General features: G+C 44.6%; 1 protein-coding gene across 6 annotated transcripts in view; it reads left to right on the top strand.

Annotated features, from left to right (window-relative positions):
* Window positions 1-18,521, top strand: part of MYLK (myosin light chain kinase) — a 389,516-nt gene that overhangs the window by 207,007 nt on the left and 163,988 nt on the right. For all 6 annotated transcript variants that reach the window (XM_025212143.1, XM_006030459.3, XM_025212141.1 and 3 more), the window contains 5 exons: window positions 1,203-1,368; window positions 6,739-6,775; window positions 8,494-9,071; window positions 10,151-10,354; window positions 12,649-12,783. In XM_025212143.1, the coding sequence (XP_025067928.1) occupies window positions 1,203-1,368; window positions 6,739-6,775; window positions 8,494-9,071; window positions 10,151-10,354; window positions 12,649-12,783 (1,120 nt within the window). The remainder of the gene's footprint in view (window positions 1-1,202; window positions 1,369-6,738; window positions 6,776-8,493; window positions 9,072-10,150; window positions 10,355-12,648; window positions 12,784-18,521) is intronic.

Below are 18,521 nucleotides of genomic sequence, written 5' to 3'. Positions count from 1 at the left end.
TTACTATTTAAGTCTTGTATCAAGCCTCTGGCTTTCAGTTTAGCTAAAAGATGCCTCTTGGAAGGGTACCTGGTATTGTTTTAAATGTTTGAAGTGATGGAGAATTCACATGCATTCCTTTGTAAGTTGTTTCAATGTTTCATCACTCTTGCTGTAGCAACAAAAGTGATCCTCTGCCATCAAGAAGTTGATATTTTTATACTGAGACTGTGATCAAGTAACCTCTAACCTTTTCTTGAATAACCTAAAACAGAGAGGTTTGAGATTAAGTATAAGGAATAACTGTTAACAGAGGTAGACACTTTGTGTCCAAAACCTTGACAGTGACTTTTTTTGTAATGAAATATCAGCTAAAACTTTGAATTCTCCTGAGTCTTGGACTTACTGCTGCCTGAACCTTACTGTTAATTACAAACCTAAGTGGCTCAGTTATTGGTGCACAGACAGAAAGGGTGGGCTCGTCATCCTTCCTTGTGTCTCTGAGCCTTTTAGAGCTGAAGAAACTCCCCCCGTTCTAATTTAGACTCTGGCCTCCAGGAACAGCTTTACTTTCTTCCAGCCCTTTCCTTCCCAAAGTCTGCTCCCAAGATGCTTCCAGTGTCAGAGGAGGTTCACTCTGATATCTCTGTGCTATGGATGAATCCCACCCATGTGGGGGTCATTGTCTGGACATTCTTCCTATCCGCTCTTTCCAGAGCAGCGCAGAAGGACCAAAGCAGAATCCAGGGTGCCCTCAAAGCTTTTGTTGTCAGAAAATGGAAAGCTGACCTCCATAAAACGAGTCTGAAATGTTTCTGCTTCAGTCACCCATACTGTGAAAGTAGATTTTTCTGAAGACCCTGATAATGCCTATGATGCAAATGCAAAATAAAACAAAACCAAAGGGTTGATAAAATCCGGGGAATGCAGGCTCTTGAAGACTGCAATTACAAAGTCTTTGAGCCAAAATTTGTTTATTCTCTCAGAGTATTCGTTACAGAAGTTATCTGAACAGTAGCATAACTGGGACGGGAGCCCTGGGCTCAGCATTTTGCTGGGGGTGGGGGTGCAAAAATAGCCACCACCACAACTGAGCACAGGGCTGCCCTGTCATGCCTCTGTGGCAGACAGATAAGTGGAAGGGACAGCGGATTGGTACTTTACTAAAAGCTGCTTGCTTGCGTGGCTGTGAATCTAATGGTGTTGTCTTGCGATGCTTGCAGGGTGAAATTCAGTTGCAACAGAATGATCATTTCAACATGTTTGAGAAAGCAGGCATCCAGGTTTTGGAAATCCAGAATGTGCAGCTGGCCGATGCCGGAGTTTACACATGTACAGTGATGAATAGCGCTGGGAAGGCATCTGTATCCACAGAGCTCACAGTTCAAGGTAAAACTAAAGAGATGAATGAGAGAGAGCACAGGTGCACCAGAAACGTTCTGAAAAATAGCTAGCCGTGAAATTCAAAGGACAAATGTTGCCTTTTTTTTTAACCAACTCTATTTCTCTCTCTCTCTCTGTTTCTGTGAAATGACGTTTTGATGTATCCAAACCTGTGGTCTGGTGCTACAGCTAAAAACACTGCATTGACTCCAGGGGAAAGAACTGTCAAAATATTATCTTGCTCCGGTTTCCTGTAGGACCTGTTTCTTCACTTCGCTGCTGTCATTTTGGAACTTAATTTTTTTTTTAATCTAAATTTTGATTTCAAGAAATGGAAATATGGCATGTAGAATTGAACTTCAGTAATTAATCATACCTTCAGAGCCACCCCATTTGGGAGACAAATCCTTTTAACAAGCTATTTAACTAATCCTATTTGGTGCTTTATGCTTTCAGGGGACTGGCTGCTCATTCATCTTCATACCTCCCTTCTGAGGTAGCAAAATATTAGTATTATACTTGTGTTTCTAAAAAAATGGGGGAGAGAAACTTAGGAAAGTTAAGTGGCATGTCCAAACCAGCACAGGAAGGGGTGAGCAGGGGGGAGAGAAAGACACTGAATTTAAACACCGGGAGTTCTTCGCTCTTGGCCATATTCTTATTTCACTATAGCAAAAGGGATTGTATGTACACCACATAACATGAGCCATGATGCATACGGTGATTGTTTGTATTCATCCTTCTCTCAAAGCACTTATGCATCACCACCAAAATCAGAGTCCTCTACCCTTGAGCTACAGAAGAAGTCGTTGAATTGTGGGCACATACTAACACAGCACCAGGTCACTGCATTTCGTTTGCCTCGGCCAGATCAATTCTGTCCAAGGTTCTGGAGTTCTTGCCCTAGGTGGGGTGCTATCCTGTAAAGCACCATGGATGTAAGTGTACAAATAATGACAAGATAAAACCTGGGAATCTTCAAAACGGAAAGTGCAAGCCCATATCCCTTAACATAAAAAGAGCGCTTTCACTCTAAGCGTCTCTGAGGTTGGCCTCTAGAGGGAGTCAGTTGAGTGAATGTATCATTCAAACATGTTCCCTTGCTCACTGAACCTTTTATTAAAGCATGTAATTGGATGTCAAACCACCCCCACTAGGTTAATGATCTTACTGTGCACAGTAGAGATATCTGCCTGGAGAGATGATGCAGGTTGGAGGTCAGCAGATTGGTCACAGCATGTCCTAATTTCAAATGCTGGCTGCATACCTCATTCAAAGGGCACATTCTCTCCTGGATCAGCACATGCAGACCTAAAGAGGACCACAGGCTCCTGACATTTTGTACTAAGCAGGTCCCATGGCAGCGTGCTGGTATAATCAGCTGACTTTACTGTTCCAACCTCCCTTATTTAATTCTGACATTATCAATTAAATCAGATAATAGGAAATGTCATAAAGCATTATCAGGCAGCCAGTTGGAATTACTAAGTAAAGACATGAAGACCTCTAATATAGATAAACTTGCTCCAAGAGCTTTATTTTTTTTCCTGAGTCTCCATGGTGGGCGGGTAGGGAAGAAGAATGTTCTCTTAATTGGTAGGGTCACGTAGCACAGTTTTGTCTGCAGCCAACTGAGGTTTGTTCAGTTTTCTTCTCTGTCTTTATCTGATCATCTTTCAGCTGGGACTCAGCTGACTTTTACTGTGTTTTTTAACTGTTTCTTGACACTTTTATTAAAAGGCATCAGTGGGTTATTTCTCTCTACCTACTTAGATTCTGTTTCTCATTCTTCGACGGGTTACAGCTCTGGGCATTCAAATGTGGATTTTCCCTTGATGTATTGCGTGCTCTTGTGGTGTATGTACCTGCCACATCTCTTACCTCTTCCCTGAGACCAGGCCTCTCAAATACAGCCCACTCGGAGCGTGTTTTGTGCACCATTTACTCACGTCTTCCTTCCTCCCTACCATTAAATTCCACAGACTAGGCTGTGTACTAGGAGAAAGTCATTCAACCTAAACTCTGATACCAGCATTATTCACTATCAAAGAATTAGGCTACAGAGGACCGTAGGGGAACACAGTGTGCCTACCCCACCCCAGAACAATATAAAGTATAACCCTTTGGTGCAGGGCTGGGACATAGTTGTTGGTTATTTCCAGTGCCATACCAAGGGCAGAGACCTACCTTTCAGGGGTGGCATGGGTGAGGTGAAAGACCTCATCTTTTAGCCTGCCAGCCTTCAGAGTGGATTTTTCTAGCATGGTATTTTGCTGATAGATGTAGACATGCCCATAGGTAGACTTCTTGGTGCTTCCAGCCACTACGTGCTCTACATTGGATCTTCTAGACCACCCTGTGAGGCTCCTTCCATCAAAACACCAGGCAAAGCCTTTTTAGAATAACGTAAGAGTACAATGAATTAAAAACAAGGAATGAAAATGCCTGTCTTAGGCCTTCTGTGCAGCATTTTAGCAACTGTGTTTTTGTTTGAGTAGCTCTAACTCTTGATGTAGCAGCTTAGCTTATATGTATGTTATAGGCAGAGACCTGGTGTCACACAATCCTGTTCATGGGGGAGAAGCTAAATACAGGCTCTGTGAGCAGAAGGGTAATGCATGCTGAACACATGCCCAAAATGGTGTATGAAATATGGATTGTTGTATGTGGTAGCATAGAGAGGGTGCTTCATAGATTTGACTGTTTAGCAACTTGTTTTTCTCCCATTGGCTTTTCCCAATCAGCTGGCATTTTCAAAAGATTTCCTCAGAATGGACCTCCCCCCCACCGAGCACACACACATGCTTCCCCAAGTACTTCTCAAGCTTACACGGTGTCAGCTCAGACTGCTTTCCAGGGGCAGGGAGTGCCACAGTCCTTCCTCTGTCTCCTGAGCATTCCTCTCCATATTAGCCCTTGATTTCAAAGTTAAAAAATACTCCAGCAAGAAGACCATTCAGAAGCAACTATAAATGTGGGCTAAACACCTTAGGCCAAATCCCGAATGCCTTCCATTTCCTGAATAGCGCCTTACACCAGCAGTGATTTCTTTGGGGAGCAACATGAATAATGGTACCAGACATTTGTCCTTTAAGGGTACTAACAGCAATGTGTGCATGTCTCTGCGAACTCACAGTCCAGTCTGGATGTGGTGTGACCTCCCAGTCTCTACTTGTTTTATTGATATGATTTACAAGTCTGCAGCTGGGCACCCAGTCCTGCAGGAGTTTTATATGGTTGTGAGGAAGAACACCACTAAGTGACCGTAAAAGGCGCTGAATCTTGATCACATCAGGAATACTGAGGTCACGCATTTCAAGTGCAACCAAAGTGAAGGGGACAATAAGCACAGTGAGACAGGAGCAAGCAGCCTAGGGCCATTGTAGACTTTCCTTCACTGTAGGATTACAGGAAGAGGCTGGGTAGGCATCTGCTTGGGATAGTTTAGGAACAACAAATTCTGCATTTATTAAGGGAGGTGGACTTAGATGACCCTGGAGGTACTTTCCAGTTCTAATCCTGTACAAGTGCCAAAACCAGTTCCTGCTCCAGAAAGTAAACTTCCTTGAGGCCTCATCCAAGTCCCAGTTGACAAAGCATCTCTCCTTAGTGCAGCCCTCTAAATGTGCTTAACGTGCGTTTTGAGTTCACTGAGTCTTTATTCACTAGTGCCAGCCCACACGAATGCTTTCCTGTGCTAGGGCTAATGCTGTCCTTTATGCCACCCTCCTCTAGACAGCTCTCTTTGTTCATCTCACAAGCCTGGTAACCTTGGGGTGTAGCCACCATTTTCCCTTACATCCAAGCCATGGACAATGCAGGCAGCATTCCGGGGCACCCACCTTGCTTGTTTGTGGCTGTCCCTGCCTCCTGCACATGCCTGGGTAAAGGTTTCCTCCATTGTAGGATACTAGGACAAGATCACATGTAACTGGTTCTTAATGAGGCACTATTACCAGGGGCCGGGCTGGGCCAGGCTGCACCGCCTCCCCGTGTATACGCCACCGTGGGGAATACACGGGCACGGCGTATACACGGACTAATTTACAAAAATACAATTTTCCACAGGTTATATGTGGGTGCGGCTTATACCTGTGGGCGGGCTATAGGTGCAAAAATATGGTAATCCTGTTTGAAGCTACAAAGTGCACCAATAATTTCCAAAGTGAAAGATGCATTGTATCTGTTCCCATGAATGATGCGTGCCCCCAGAGGCTGGGGGTGCACGGCAAGCTCCCACAGGCAGCGGTGGCAGTGTCAGCGGTGGGGGCATGGCTGCGGGGAGCTCCCGCAGGCAGCACAGCAGTGTCGGAGGGGGGGTGAATGCTGACTAGCAGTCGGCACCTGCAGATGCCACCAGCAGCAGCGACCAGCAGCAATCGGGGACCGACCACAGATGCTACTGGCGGTCTCGGTGGCAAGGGGGAGGGAGGTGGTAAGCGGCGACCACCCACAGGCACTGCCAGCAGCATCAGCAGTGCTTTTCGCAGGGGGTGCACCGCAAATCTCAGGGGGTGCTTGTGCACCCGCGTGCATCCCCTTTGCCTTGCCAATGTCTGCTCCAGACTTAGGATGTTATGTGTCTTTGTGTTGAATGCCACAACTCCTACCTATCTGCTAGAGCTGAATCAAGAGTTTCCAACTGGACACAAAGCACCAGTGGGTGCATTTCCACAAGATGCTTTACTGCACAGTAGACTAATCTACTGTGCAATACAGCATCACTGTCTACACTTGCAGACACTTATTGCACAGTAAATTAGTCTACTGCACAGTGAATTTACTGTGCAGGAAAGCCAGATATAATTAATTGCACGTGTAGACATGCCTAGTTTCACCAGCAGCATGGTGAAATCATGGTGGAATAAACGATGATGGAGTAACTGTGGTGGAGTAGGGGGTGTGGCCCACCCAGCTCCACACCCTCTCTGAAGTTCCCTGAACAATTGGTGAGCTTCTTCCAGCTGGCATACCTTCCATGTCTGTCCTGTCCAGCACAGAGTGTGTCTATTTGATGGGAATCCTTTTGTTCCTGTGGGCCTTGCAGCTGCTTGATCCAGGAACTTCTCAAACTAAGCCAAGATTTCCAGCCATTTCAATTGAGCAGCCAGTGCTCTTGTGGCTGAAAGTCAAAGCTGGTCAAGGAGCATATTGTGGGCCAGTGACTCAGCAGTAGCTGAACACGTTTTAGGTCTATAACAGTTTTCCATTGGTGGAAATCTTTAATGTGGACTCCAGTACAAAAAAATAAAGGAGCATCTCCAAAATGCATACTTTACCTAAATCCTTATAATGAAATACCTAATGAAATAATAGAAAATTCTTATAAGGCAATGTAATGGTCTGAGGAGTTAAATCTTTTTTTTTTTATTTCAGGTTCAGACAAGACAGAGGTGCATGTTCACCCGTCACGGTATGTCTGTCATTCAGTATTCTTTATCAGTGAAAGACACTGTGGCCCTGAACCTGTATCAAGGAGCTCCCCGTGAAAGAGAAGATAAATCTTCCTGCTTCAGAGCTAACACTAGCCTCTAATTAGGGGCTAAAAGAGAATGACAGTTTACCCTGTAATTATAGGATTTTTGTAACCTGTTATGAAGTGTTTGCTTTCTGTTGGTGGGGGTCTTCTTGGTTAGATGATCACTGGTCTGATGCAGCAAAGGAGAATCTCTTTATATCTCTGTTTGTTGCCTTCGAGGTGGAATACAAAAGGGAAGTTACATAATTTGCAAGTGTAGACATGAAAAGAGATTTCTCGTCCTGAGATTCACTCCAGTATAGCCAGGAGCCAGGTGGGTGGGGAAGTCACCTGTGACATGGAAAAACACCAATTCAAGTCCTTTATTTCATTCAGGCTGAACAAGGTCTTGAACATGATATCCCACATCCCCGTTCTAAGGGCGAGCGTCCCTCTTGCACTGTCTGGTTTGGACCAGAAATTCCATTCTGGATCTGAAAGTTGTGTTTGGATGAAAGTTTTGCCCAAACATGACAAGTTCCTGCAGAAATTCAGTTCTGAAGAACTGGCATCTTCTAATGAAACATTGTTTTGTCAAAATGTCCTGCCCAGCCGTACTTTCAAGTTACGTAGTTATGCATATGCCATGTGGGTACAGTGCACCAGCTAGGATGATCCCAATAACCCTGCTCACCTATTCCCACTAGTGCACTCCAACCCCAGAAACGAACTGGTAAAGATGCTCTGGGGCTGCTTCCAGTAGCCACTCTTAAGGCTTTGGTCTCTAGTATAACCACTAGGGACACTCTGGACCTTCTTCACTGATGTATTTCTGGGTTTGCAACAGGTTGGTGCGGTAGAGTTAGGGCTGTCCTGGCTAGGCCATGCCATCACCAGAATATAGGCCTGACCTTTTAACAATGGTACCCTCTGCTGAAGCATAGTAATATTGAAAGCTTGTTTATGCCATGTCTTGAGTTGATATATGGCCTGAATCTATTCACACTTGCCACCTTAAAAGCACTGTCACTTTAGAAGCTCAAATGAAGTCATTCTTAAAGGAAAGGCAATATATAGAAGGTCAGAATTTGACCCAGGTAAGAGCTGAGGACTGGGGTCCAGAAACTCTTGTATTATAGCTGATGTTCTGCTGTCTCAGTCTTTGGGGTAAATCACTTGGCCCACTCTGCTTCAGTTTCTTAATCTGTAGGAGAGGAAGAGTGATTTTTACACAAACACTCACTTTCCCCTGGTGAAAGTGGTTAAGTGTTTAGGTCCATTCTGACCCTAAGTACTATGAATATTTGCAAAGTGCTTTGAAGATCAAAGTGCTCTGCAAGGGATACGGACAGACATAGATTATACTCAATTAAAGGGAGGAGGCATTTACTGTGTATCATCTGCTTCATGGTAACCATTCCACATGTCTGCTTCTGCCCTTGATAAATGATAGCTACATTGGTACAGCTTAACTTTGAATGGAACAGGGCTAAGACGCTGTAGTTTAGACTTCCACTTACCATGGGGTAGGAGCAAACACATGAAACAGTCACTGAAAGTCAGCTGCTCCACACTAGGTTGCTTCCCTTATTGGTATACTTTGTTCATCTGTCTATATCCTAATTATGGATATTACCATTGCTTATGCATCTAAATATATCATTTTCCTTTAGCCCCCCATCAAAATCAACAACCCCTACAGCTAAAGGCGTCGAAAATTCAGATTTCACACGGATGACCAGCAATGGGATTGCAAAAGAACTGAAATCCAGTAGCACTGAGCTCGCAGTTGAAACCAAAGAGAAAACCACAATGAAGAAAGAGGCCTGCTACACCTTCTCCAAAGACGCCAAGGACTATAGACAAGGGCAGCTCAGAGAAACCAGCATGCAGCCTGCTCAGGAACCCAAAGGAGAAATAAGGGGCTCTCAGGTCCTACAGAAAACTTCAAGTACCATAACCCTGCAAGCCATTAAAGTGCAACCAGAACCAAAAGCAGAGACCAAGTCCACTGTCACTGGACAGTCTGAAGAAAGGAAAAGGGCCACACAACCTCATATGACAACTCGACAATCTGTTCCTCTCGCTGGCCAAGCCAACCCAAGGAGTAGGTATGCAGAACACAGAGTGGGGACCCGGAAGAGCATAACGGAGGATAAACAGGAGCCTCAGGGGTTCCTGCCACAGTTTGAGATCTGTCCACAAAGCCAGGAGGCACTAGAAGGCCAGGAGGTCAAGTTCAAAAGCAAAGGTAGAGGCACAAAAGTTGAAAGAACCTGGAGCTTAGGGTTCTCTTGCTGCAGCAGGATTTTAAAAGATTCAAGTTATGGGAAATAGAGGGGAGTCTTCTGTTTTTGTGTTCTGAAAGCTATCACAGGTATCCATCTTACCTTGACAGTGACCTGCTCCTGGCTAACTCTAAGCAGACCACATCTTGTTTCTCCTTCTTGATACTTCTTCCACCTCCATCACTTCCTGCACTTTCCAGTTCTGAGCTATGATAGATTCACCTCCTCTGCCATTTTATTTTGTCTCTTGGTGGCTGCTGCTGCACTCTTACTCCTTGTTCCCACCCCTCAACACCAAAGTAGTACCAAAAAGTTGCATACAGGACAGAAGAGTGTCTGGGAATCTCCGTGGAGCCTGCTATCCTCCAGGCTCCTGTGCTGAGGTATATTGTGTGTCCAGTCTTACAAACGCGTGGGTGTAAGTCTTTACTCATGGGAATAGCTCCCCTGAAGACCAGCGTTCCCTCTAAGCTACATAGTGTGCGTGGTCGCGCAGGTGCGCCCGGCAGCGCGGCATGAGCACAGTATGCTCGGCCACACAGTTTAGAGGAAACGCTGCAAAGACAATTACATCTTTTTATCTAATTTTCCTTCTGCTGCTGGTGGTGCTCGGAAAGACTGGGCAAGAAAGCAGAAACTGAGCAATTACTGGAGCATTCTGTATTAGAAATGGATGATTCAAAGTCCTGCCAAGTGCACAAGAGAGACCAACTTGGTGGATAAGGAGAGGGAACAGCAGAACACTTCTTCCCTTTCCCCCTCTAATCTTTCTTGGTTACAGTGATATTAGGTGTGACTTGTATCAATGCTAAGAGAAGAATTTTCAGAGAGAAGCACATGTATTTTTTAAGCTATCAACATCTCCTTAAGGACTATAGTAGGTGGGGGGAAATGAAAGGTAACTATGTATCTTGAAATATTTTGAAATGTATATTGTGATGTTAGAAGTAATATAGTAGGCTGAAACCAATAATAATAGAAAGTAGTAAAGGCTTATTGTAATGGGGGAACATTCCTTTAATAAAAAATCCAAATTCTCTAGTTTCAGGGAAACCCAAACCAGATGTGGAATGGTTCAAAGCAGGAGCCCCACTGAAAACAAGAGACGGTGTCCAGATCTATGAAGAGGATGGAATTCATTGCTTGTGCTTGATGAAAGCCAGCTTGGGAGATAGTGGGTCCTATAGTTGTGCAGCCTTCAACCCCAAGGGCCGGACTTCAACCAGCTGGGCTCTGAGCGTAAAAAGTACGTAAATCAGGGTGAGCCAATCTGCACTCTAAAACTGGAGGTAGGTTTTTCACAGCTGTCCAGGGATTTTGGGTGCAAAATTCCCCTTAAAGCTAATCCATATGTGGAAATTTTAACTTCCAGATCTATTGCTACTGTGTGATTTTGGACACTTTGCCTCTCCATGCCTGTTTCCCCTCTGACACTTTGCCTTTTGTATCTGACTTGACAGGAGTATGTTTTGAAGCATCTGTATGATGCCTGACACACTGGGGTCCCAATCATCCTACATCTTCCTTAATAAATGCATGTAGTGTGAATGAGAAAAATGGGAGGCGTAAGAGAGTTGCTGCCCAACGAAAAGTTTCTTAGCACTTACGGGGGGTGTCAACACGAGACGTTTACTGCAGAGCTGCCTAATAAGCTCTGCAGTGAAGTCTCAACATCTACACATGCGGCCCTATTAGGCCACAGGAAACTAATTAACTCTGCTGCAGGTTAGTAGTTGTAAATACAAGTACTATCCTGTGGCGGAATTCTTCAGTGCACAGCAATGCACATGTAGACGCTGATGAGGCTGGCTGAAGCACAAGGGTGTTTCAGTGAGGGGCCTGCCTGCTGGCCAGCCTTGCACTGAAACACCCTCATGCCCCAGCCAGCCCCCCTGTAGCATATTGAGCCAGGGGGAGCAACTGCAGGCTGGCAGGCTGACCCCCAAGGGTCCCTGCCAGGTGGAGCTGCTCTGACCAGGCTCAATGTGCTGCGGTCGCAGGCACATGTGTAAATGTGGTGCCCAGGAGCGATAAACTCTGGCATGATATGCACCGGAGTTTATTGTTCCATGCTAATAGCACATGTTGATGCACCCACTGAGAACTTAGTATTCCTGAAATGTTCAACAGATGCTCACTGATCCTTCTAGTGCCCTGGGTGGCACAGTAAGGTCAAGGAAAGGGGATGGAAGAAAAATCACACTGTGATGTATCCAAACATAGATACCTCTCCCAAGGCAGACCTGACTTTGAGGTTGAAACCATTCAATAGCAGGTTTGCTTGGAAGATTCACGAACTTCTTAGCCAGTCCTGGCCTGATTAATGGATTTGTTCCCAACCCATTAAGTATCTCCTGGTTTTAGGTTTGGCTGTGAAGTACAAATCATGTTTGAGCAACATTTCTCTAGCAGCACCAGGTGTGCTTTGTCCTGGATGATCAAGGTACCCGCTTCCAACACACTTCCTGTCTTTTCAGAGTCCTGTGGGCAAAGTATTTTATTCTTCCCATTGCATTGCTGAATAGAGACAATCATGGAAAAAAACATATTTCCTCCCATTCTTTGCTCTGCTTGGGATCACTGATGATAGATTTCAGTCCCTCGTTGTGGCCTGTTGCAGGATTTCATTTGCAAAACCAGAGTGGTGCCAAACAAGAAAAGCCTGCAAAACCTGTGACAATCTGGGGGCACTCCCATTGGTCCATAGGCCCCACATGAGTTTTCCTTCCAAACCAGTTCTTTCTCTGTGGCTCTAAGTTCATACACTGTTGTAGGAATGATTTATCATGGTGCCATTTCATTTAACCTACCTAGTGCAAGTCACAAAACAGGAGTGAGTTGAAAGGACCTGTGGGCTACAGTGAGCAATAAGCTGAATATGAGCTAACAGTGTGCCCTTGTTGCAAAGAAAGTTAACAGCATACTGGGCCGTTTTAGCAGCAGTGTTGCCAGCAGATCGAGGGGAGTGATTCTTCCCCTCTATTCAGCACTGATGAGGCCACATCTGGAGTACTGTTGTCCAGTTTTGGGCCCGCCACGACAGAAGGGGTGTGGACAGATTGGAGAGAGTCCAGCGGAGGGCAACAAAAATGGTTAAAGGGCATGGGCATATGATTTGTCAGTGGAGGTTGGGGGAACTGGGATTATTTAGTCAGGAGAAGAAAAGACTGAGGGGAGATTTAATAGCAGCCTTCAACTACCTGAAGCGGGGTTCAAAAGAGGATGGAGCTGAACTGTTCTCAGTGATGGCAGATGACATAACAAGGAGCAATGGGCTCAAGTTGCAGCAAGGGAAGTTTAGGTTAGATATTAGGAAAAACTTTCTTACTAGGAGGGTGTAAAGCACCAAGAGAGGTTGTGGAATCTCCATCCTTGGAGGTTTTTAAGACCTGGCTAAACAAAACCTTGGCAGGGATGATCTAGTTGGGGATGGTCCTGCTTTGAGCAGGGGGTTGGACTAGATGACCTCCTGAGGTCCCTCCCAGCCCTAATTTTCTATGATTTTATGTTAAAGGATCCTTTTTCCACTTTGATTCAAAGGGCCTAAAGTTGAAGAAGTCACTCCATGTTTTTCCAGCATCTTGAAGGGATGCACAGTGAGCGAAGGGCAGGATTTCGTGCTGCAGTGCTCTGTGGAAGGGATCCCCATGCCTCAGATCACGTGGCTTCTCAATGGTAAGAACATCCTCCAATGGCAGAGATGTGCACACACACCCAGGTGCTCAGGAACCTCAAAATACAACTTGGCCATGCAGTGCACAAAACTTGTTAGCTTCCCATAACAGGATCTCTGCCACATCATTTGAAGAAAAGTCTGGATAGATTTAAGGGGCGATGAGGACATTTTCATTGAAGATTTGTTGTTTGTTGCAATTTTGACACGTGTCCAGCAGGGGGCTCTTGTGGCAAGGTTGTAGATACGCAAGTGCTTTCGAAATCTCTGGTTTTGGTGTCAGTTCAACAAAGGTTGTGTCTGCACTACAGTCACTGCAATCACTGCAGCTTGTATTGACCTATCCAGACTAGCTAGCTAACTGCTAGCTGTGTAGTCACAGCAGCCAGGGATGCAACTCCCTTCTGTGAAACTGGGCCAACACAATACCCATACTGGGTTGTTAGTCAGCTGCACTGAAACAGCTCTCGTATTCACTAATTCAAAGCTGTCATGGGAATATCTAAACCTGACTACAGTATAGAGGTGCTCACTTTAGAGAATTAGCTTTCCGCGTGATCCAGTCAAGTTCCCGATTTCATGTACCAACACCCTTCTCAAGGGTGATTCAAATCAGCATCAAGGTGGTGTAGAAAGGGTGAACCCGGCAACATCCATGGAATTATTATCTTCCCCTGACTTCTGTCTCCACCCTTTGCTCAGCTCTCTGGGTCTAGTTCATATTGCATTTCGGCCTCTTAATGCTGAAGCCCTAGAAAGTCAGGCCAGTTCTGTGCCACCAGTTTCGCTGGCCCTTTAGTCTCTTGGAGTCTGAAAGACTGGTGGGATTGAACCTCAGAGAATTTAAACTTGCTTGAGCCTATCCCAACTCTAGAGATGGCTGGACTTAACCTCTACCATACTGCACAGATCCTATCTGCTTCTCCAGTTAAAAGAGCAATAGAAACGCTCTTATAAAACTCCTTGATTATTTTTTTAATTCTTTCTAAAAATACTCAATATCATTAAAAGTGAATAAATGTTTAAAATTCAATTGCCTTTCTACCTTCCTTTTTTTTTCCTCTTGTAGCTTTTTATCTGCTGGGACAGTGAAATTACCTTGGGACAGTTTCACTTTCCATTTAAATTCTCTTTCTGATGTCTTCTGTACTAGTGAGATCTTCTGTAGATGCACTTCTGACATTCGTACAGGAGTGGGATGTTGGTCCACAACTGCGTACATGGATTGTTTTAAATGTATACAGCTGTTCTGCTTCTCTGTAATTCAGTAATTTCCCTCCCGACCCCATGGAAACAAATGAACTATCTGTAAACAAAACCTGACATGTCCCACTTAAAAACCTTAAGAGTTTTCTTTTCGAGTCCCAGCTGGGCCGCAAGTAGCAGTGTTCTCCTTTGGATCCAAACCTCCTCAGTATTCCCGGGGGAGGTGGCATTTTTAGATCTGGGATATTTTGGTTCATAACCATCCGCAGTAAATGCCAATCTGTTATTAGTCCATTCCGTTTTACTGGGTGTCATTTTTTAAAAAGAGGGTGAAAAAACGGTTTTGCTGTCAAGTAGATTCCCCCTGGGCTCTGTTAAAGTGTGTTACTTGCACATTACCCCTGTGTCTTTGAAGTCACTCATTGTGAGCAGGAGAACTTGGAAAGGTGGTAGGGTGAGTTAAAGTGTAATCCTGAGACTGGTATGTTCCCACACCCTGGACTGATCTTCTCAGTAACTCAGCATCACTCCATGACTAGAATAGAAAAGCCATTGCTTTATTTATGACACTAAGCAAATGTGAAATCGGCTCTGACCTCTCCCACTGGAAATACTTGTTTTGCTGGCTGAAGGCTACAGTGTGCTCCTGTCCTTACTTTCTGGAATGGAAGGACTGGCAGGCCATGCTAGGGCAGTATGCAACGGGGAAAGGCTGCTCCCTGGGCCAGTCCTTTTTTCGCCATGGTCCAAGGTTCCCTTGCTCTGGAAGGAATCCTCAAGTCACGGAATGACACGGTAACACCACTGTGTCTCTGTCACTGCATGTCCATGTCACAAAGCACACATCCATCCCTATGGGGACTTCATTTTCAAATGCAGAGAGCAGACACAGTGCATCAGAGGAGATATATCCATCTACATACTTGATAATGTTCTACTTTGGGGGGTGGAGGGGCAGGAAGACTATCATCATCAGAGCATCTGCTGGTAGATGTTTCTTTTGTATCAGACCATAGGCCTTCAGTATGGCTTTTACTGTCTTGCCATTCTCCAGCATGTTGCTTAAATTTGGGTTGACCTTCCTCTTCCTTTTCTCTGTGGCTAGAAATCTCCTTGCTTCTTTCCCAGACCTGAGGAAAAGCATTTTGTGCCTAAGTTGTCTAACAGCTCTCCCAACTATAATGTTGGTCCAGTACAAGGTATTACAAACAGATCCTGCTTCTCATGCTGTCAACACTGGCAGTTGAACAGTAACCGGGAGAGGCAGAAATGCCAGCATGGGGATCAGGGCAAACAAGGTTCTTTGGGTGAATCTGATATCTTTTATTAGACCAACTTAAATGGAAAAAAAATTTTAGCAAGTTTTTGGGTTTAAAAACCCTTCATCAGGCTGAGGAAGTCTCTGCAGTTGGTGTGTGCTGTTGGTAGAGTTGGTAGTTGGTTGGTAGTCTGCAGTTGGTAGAGCACACACCAACTTCAGAGACTTCCTCAGCCTGACAAAGGGTTTTTAAATCCAAAAACTTGCTAACATTTTTTTTCCATTTAAGTTGGTCTAATAAAAGATATCAGATTCACCCAAAGAACCTTGTCTGCCTATGTCCTGAGACCAACACGGCTACAACCTACATGCCTGTAACATGGGAATCACCATTTCCTTTCTCTGTCACCACCCCACCAGGACTGGGAACTATTGAGGCTTTTTCCCCAACCACCTTGACCCTGTTCTTTTGGACCTTCAATTAGAGGTTACCACTTGCAGCCTGGGTCCCTGGTAAAACTTTACAGAGATCAGATTTTCAATTCTGCTTTATCCCAAGATTTTTTACAGCCATGGAGCCTTTAAACAAGGCTTAGATTATACAAAATGGAATAAGCCTACTGCAGGCCTCACATAAGTAAGTCAGTGCCAGTCTAAGTTAAACTTTGCAGTTATATCTCCAATTTGTTTGTTTCCTTCACGTTCAGGAGGGTTTTCAGCTTGTCCTAAAGATGAAACAATTTGATTTAAATCATTAAATAATTTGATCACTAGCAAATCAAGCAGTGGGGAGAGAATTTTAAAGTTGAATTCTTTTGTAGAAAGTGCCCTGCCATTAACTAAGTCTGGTCCTGACCTTGTTAAGATTTATCCATGTCCTTTTAGTATTAAGGTTTCCTCTAACTACAGCTGTATCAGAATCACAGGGGAGAGAGACAGCTTCTCGGGTGGGCTGGGCTCCAAGCCATCGAGGGGTTCATAGGTTAGCATCTATACCTTTTCAGTACTCTACTCCTAAACCAAGTGGCTGTGACATGTTTGTGTAGTAGAAGTGTAAGAAGCTTTAATAATAATAAAGCAAAATGGAGAACGTCCCAAGGACATAAATACGTTGTTTTCACTCCAGACTCATAGAACTGACTAGTCTATTTTAATTCTCTTCTGCTTCACTTCTGATTGTGATGCATAACTGTTTGTATATCATTTGGAAACAAATTCAAATGGATTATAAACAGTAGTTTAATTCTGGCGTTTCTTCTGGGTAGGCGCTCTGGGCCATTATTTTACTTAAGGATCAAATTGACTATTGTGATCTCCATTTGAAAGCAGACAGTTCTGTCTCCTCTGCCAGTTAGATAGATATCACTTCCCACCATATTTATTTCCATAACCAAATAAAGGAGAAAGTTTTGTTTCTGGTCCAGAGATACTACTGCAGGCAGACATAATAATGCTCATGACAAAATAATATATATGTGCAGCATACAACACAACAAGGGCAACAGACAGATTCTGTTCTGAAAAAGGGTAGGTTGGAATGTACTTTCTTCATGTTTGGACTGTGGGGCTTGCCTTGGCTACAGAGCATGGATACAGCCAATACACAGCTGCTTCTTGGAGGAAACTAAACCTGTTTTGAGTAGACTCATTCCTCCAAAATTCTGGAAGAAGTGAATCCCTTCTATGTCTTCCAGATGGCATCGAAGTGGTGAGGAACAGGGCAGGCATTGATGTTAAAATATGACACTTTCTGCAAGATTCCTTGTTAAGAAGTACTTTATGGGACTGGGATCATCTGGTCTATAAAGTCTAGGTAAAATGAAAGCTGGAGAAGCACCTACAAAGTATTTTAAATGCAAATAATAACTTCCCAAGGTATTGATGATTATAGGTTGTTGGAACACCAGAGCCAGAGAAGTTAGAAGAACAGGTCTTTAGTTCAGCATAGTAAATTATGCAAGACAAAATGACAACTCCTCTATGTTGAAATTAAACTTTAGAAATCTGGGCAGATGTTGGTATCAAGGAACATGCAAGCACATGAGATAAGTGGCTTCTATGTGCAGCAGGATCTCAGTGGGTACATGTAGTTTCCTAAACAAGACATTTACTGTGGAACTGACTAATTAGCACCATAGGAAAGTCTCAACATCTACACGTACAGCCCTGTTAGGCCACAGGGAACTAACAAATGCTGCCATAGGACAGTACTTGTAAACACTTTAGTACTATCCTAGAGCAGCATTATTTAGTGCATCACAACACATGTGTAGACACTGACAGGGCTGACTGGGGCATGAAGCTGCCTGAGTGCAGGGGCTGCCTGCAGGCTAGCCACAGACTATCCACACCCTCATGCTCCGGCCAGGCAGAGCTGCTTTGACCCAGCTCAACATGCTGTGGTCCCAGGCACACATGTAAACGTGGCTTCCAGGAGCAATAAACTCTGGCATAAACTGTGCCAGAGTTTATTCGGTTGAATTAATTGCATGTGTATATTTGCCCACTGTCGGGAGTGTGTGTTATAAGGCCGGGGCTCCCTCCTGCCCAACCCCTTACTTGTGTGCATCATTGAGGAGAATAGATGGTCTTGACATTACCTATCCCAGATGTTCGTTTCTTGCCCACCATGTCTCAATGCATCTCTTTTAACAACTGGGAGTTGGGTGTAGGAAGAGTGACAATACTGCTAGGTCCTCCCCAGAAGAGTTGCTTTGTGCGGCTCCTCCTCCCCTTACACTCCACCCATACCACATCCCTGATTACACATCAGGGCCTGGATCTTGTGTTGGCTAAAGATACCATTGGCCCTTACTTGCTGGTCCCCAAATACGGCTTATGAGTTAGGCTCCATCATTTGGGATTTCTGAGTCCATCCTTAAATCAACTCAGTATTTCCTCCCAGGCTCATCAGTCGGTAAGCCCATCTAGAGTCTATGAAGCCTCTGTCCTACATCAGTTCATCCCAGGTTTCTTGGTCGATACAACCAAATCAGCTTCACACAGGATCCATCAATTTATCTGAAAGAAAAAAATACAAAATCAATTCCTTCCTGGTTCTGGAGTCAATCAAACTATCTTAGTCCTTTAATTTTCATGGAGCCATTGACCAAAATTAATTCCTCTCCTATTCCAGGGTCAGTCAACTCAAAATCAGCTTTGCTAGTTGCTGGTTTCTTAGGGTCAGGATCAATTTTTGCTTACGTGGGGAGGAGCTTTCCCTCTTGCCACCTTCCCAGTGCATTGGGGGGGGGGGGACGGCGGGGGGGAGGGACG

The sequence above is a fragment of the Alligator sinensis genome, unplaced genomic scaffold (assembly GCF_000455745.1).
Source record: "Alligator sinensis unplaced genomic scaffold, ASM45574v1 scaffold1226_1, whole genome shotgun sequence".
NCBI classification, from domain to species: domain Eukaryota; kingdom Metazoa; phylum Chordata; order Crocodylia; family Alligatoridae; genus Alligator; species Alligator sinensis.
This window is presented reverse-complemented; position numbering and strand designations above follow the sequence as displayed.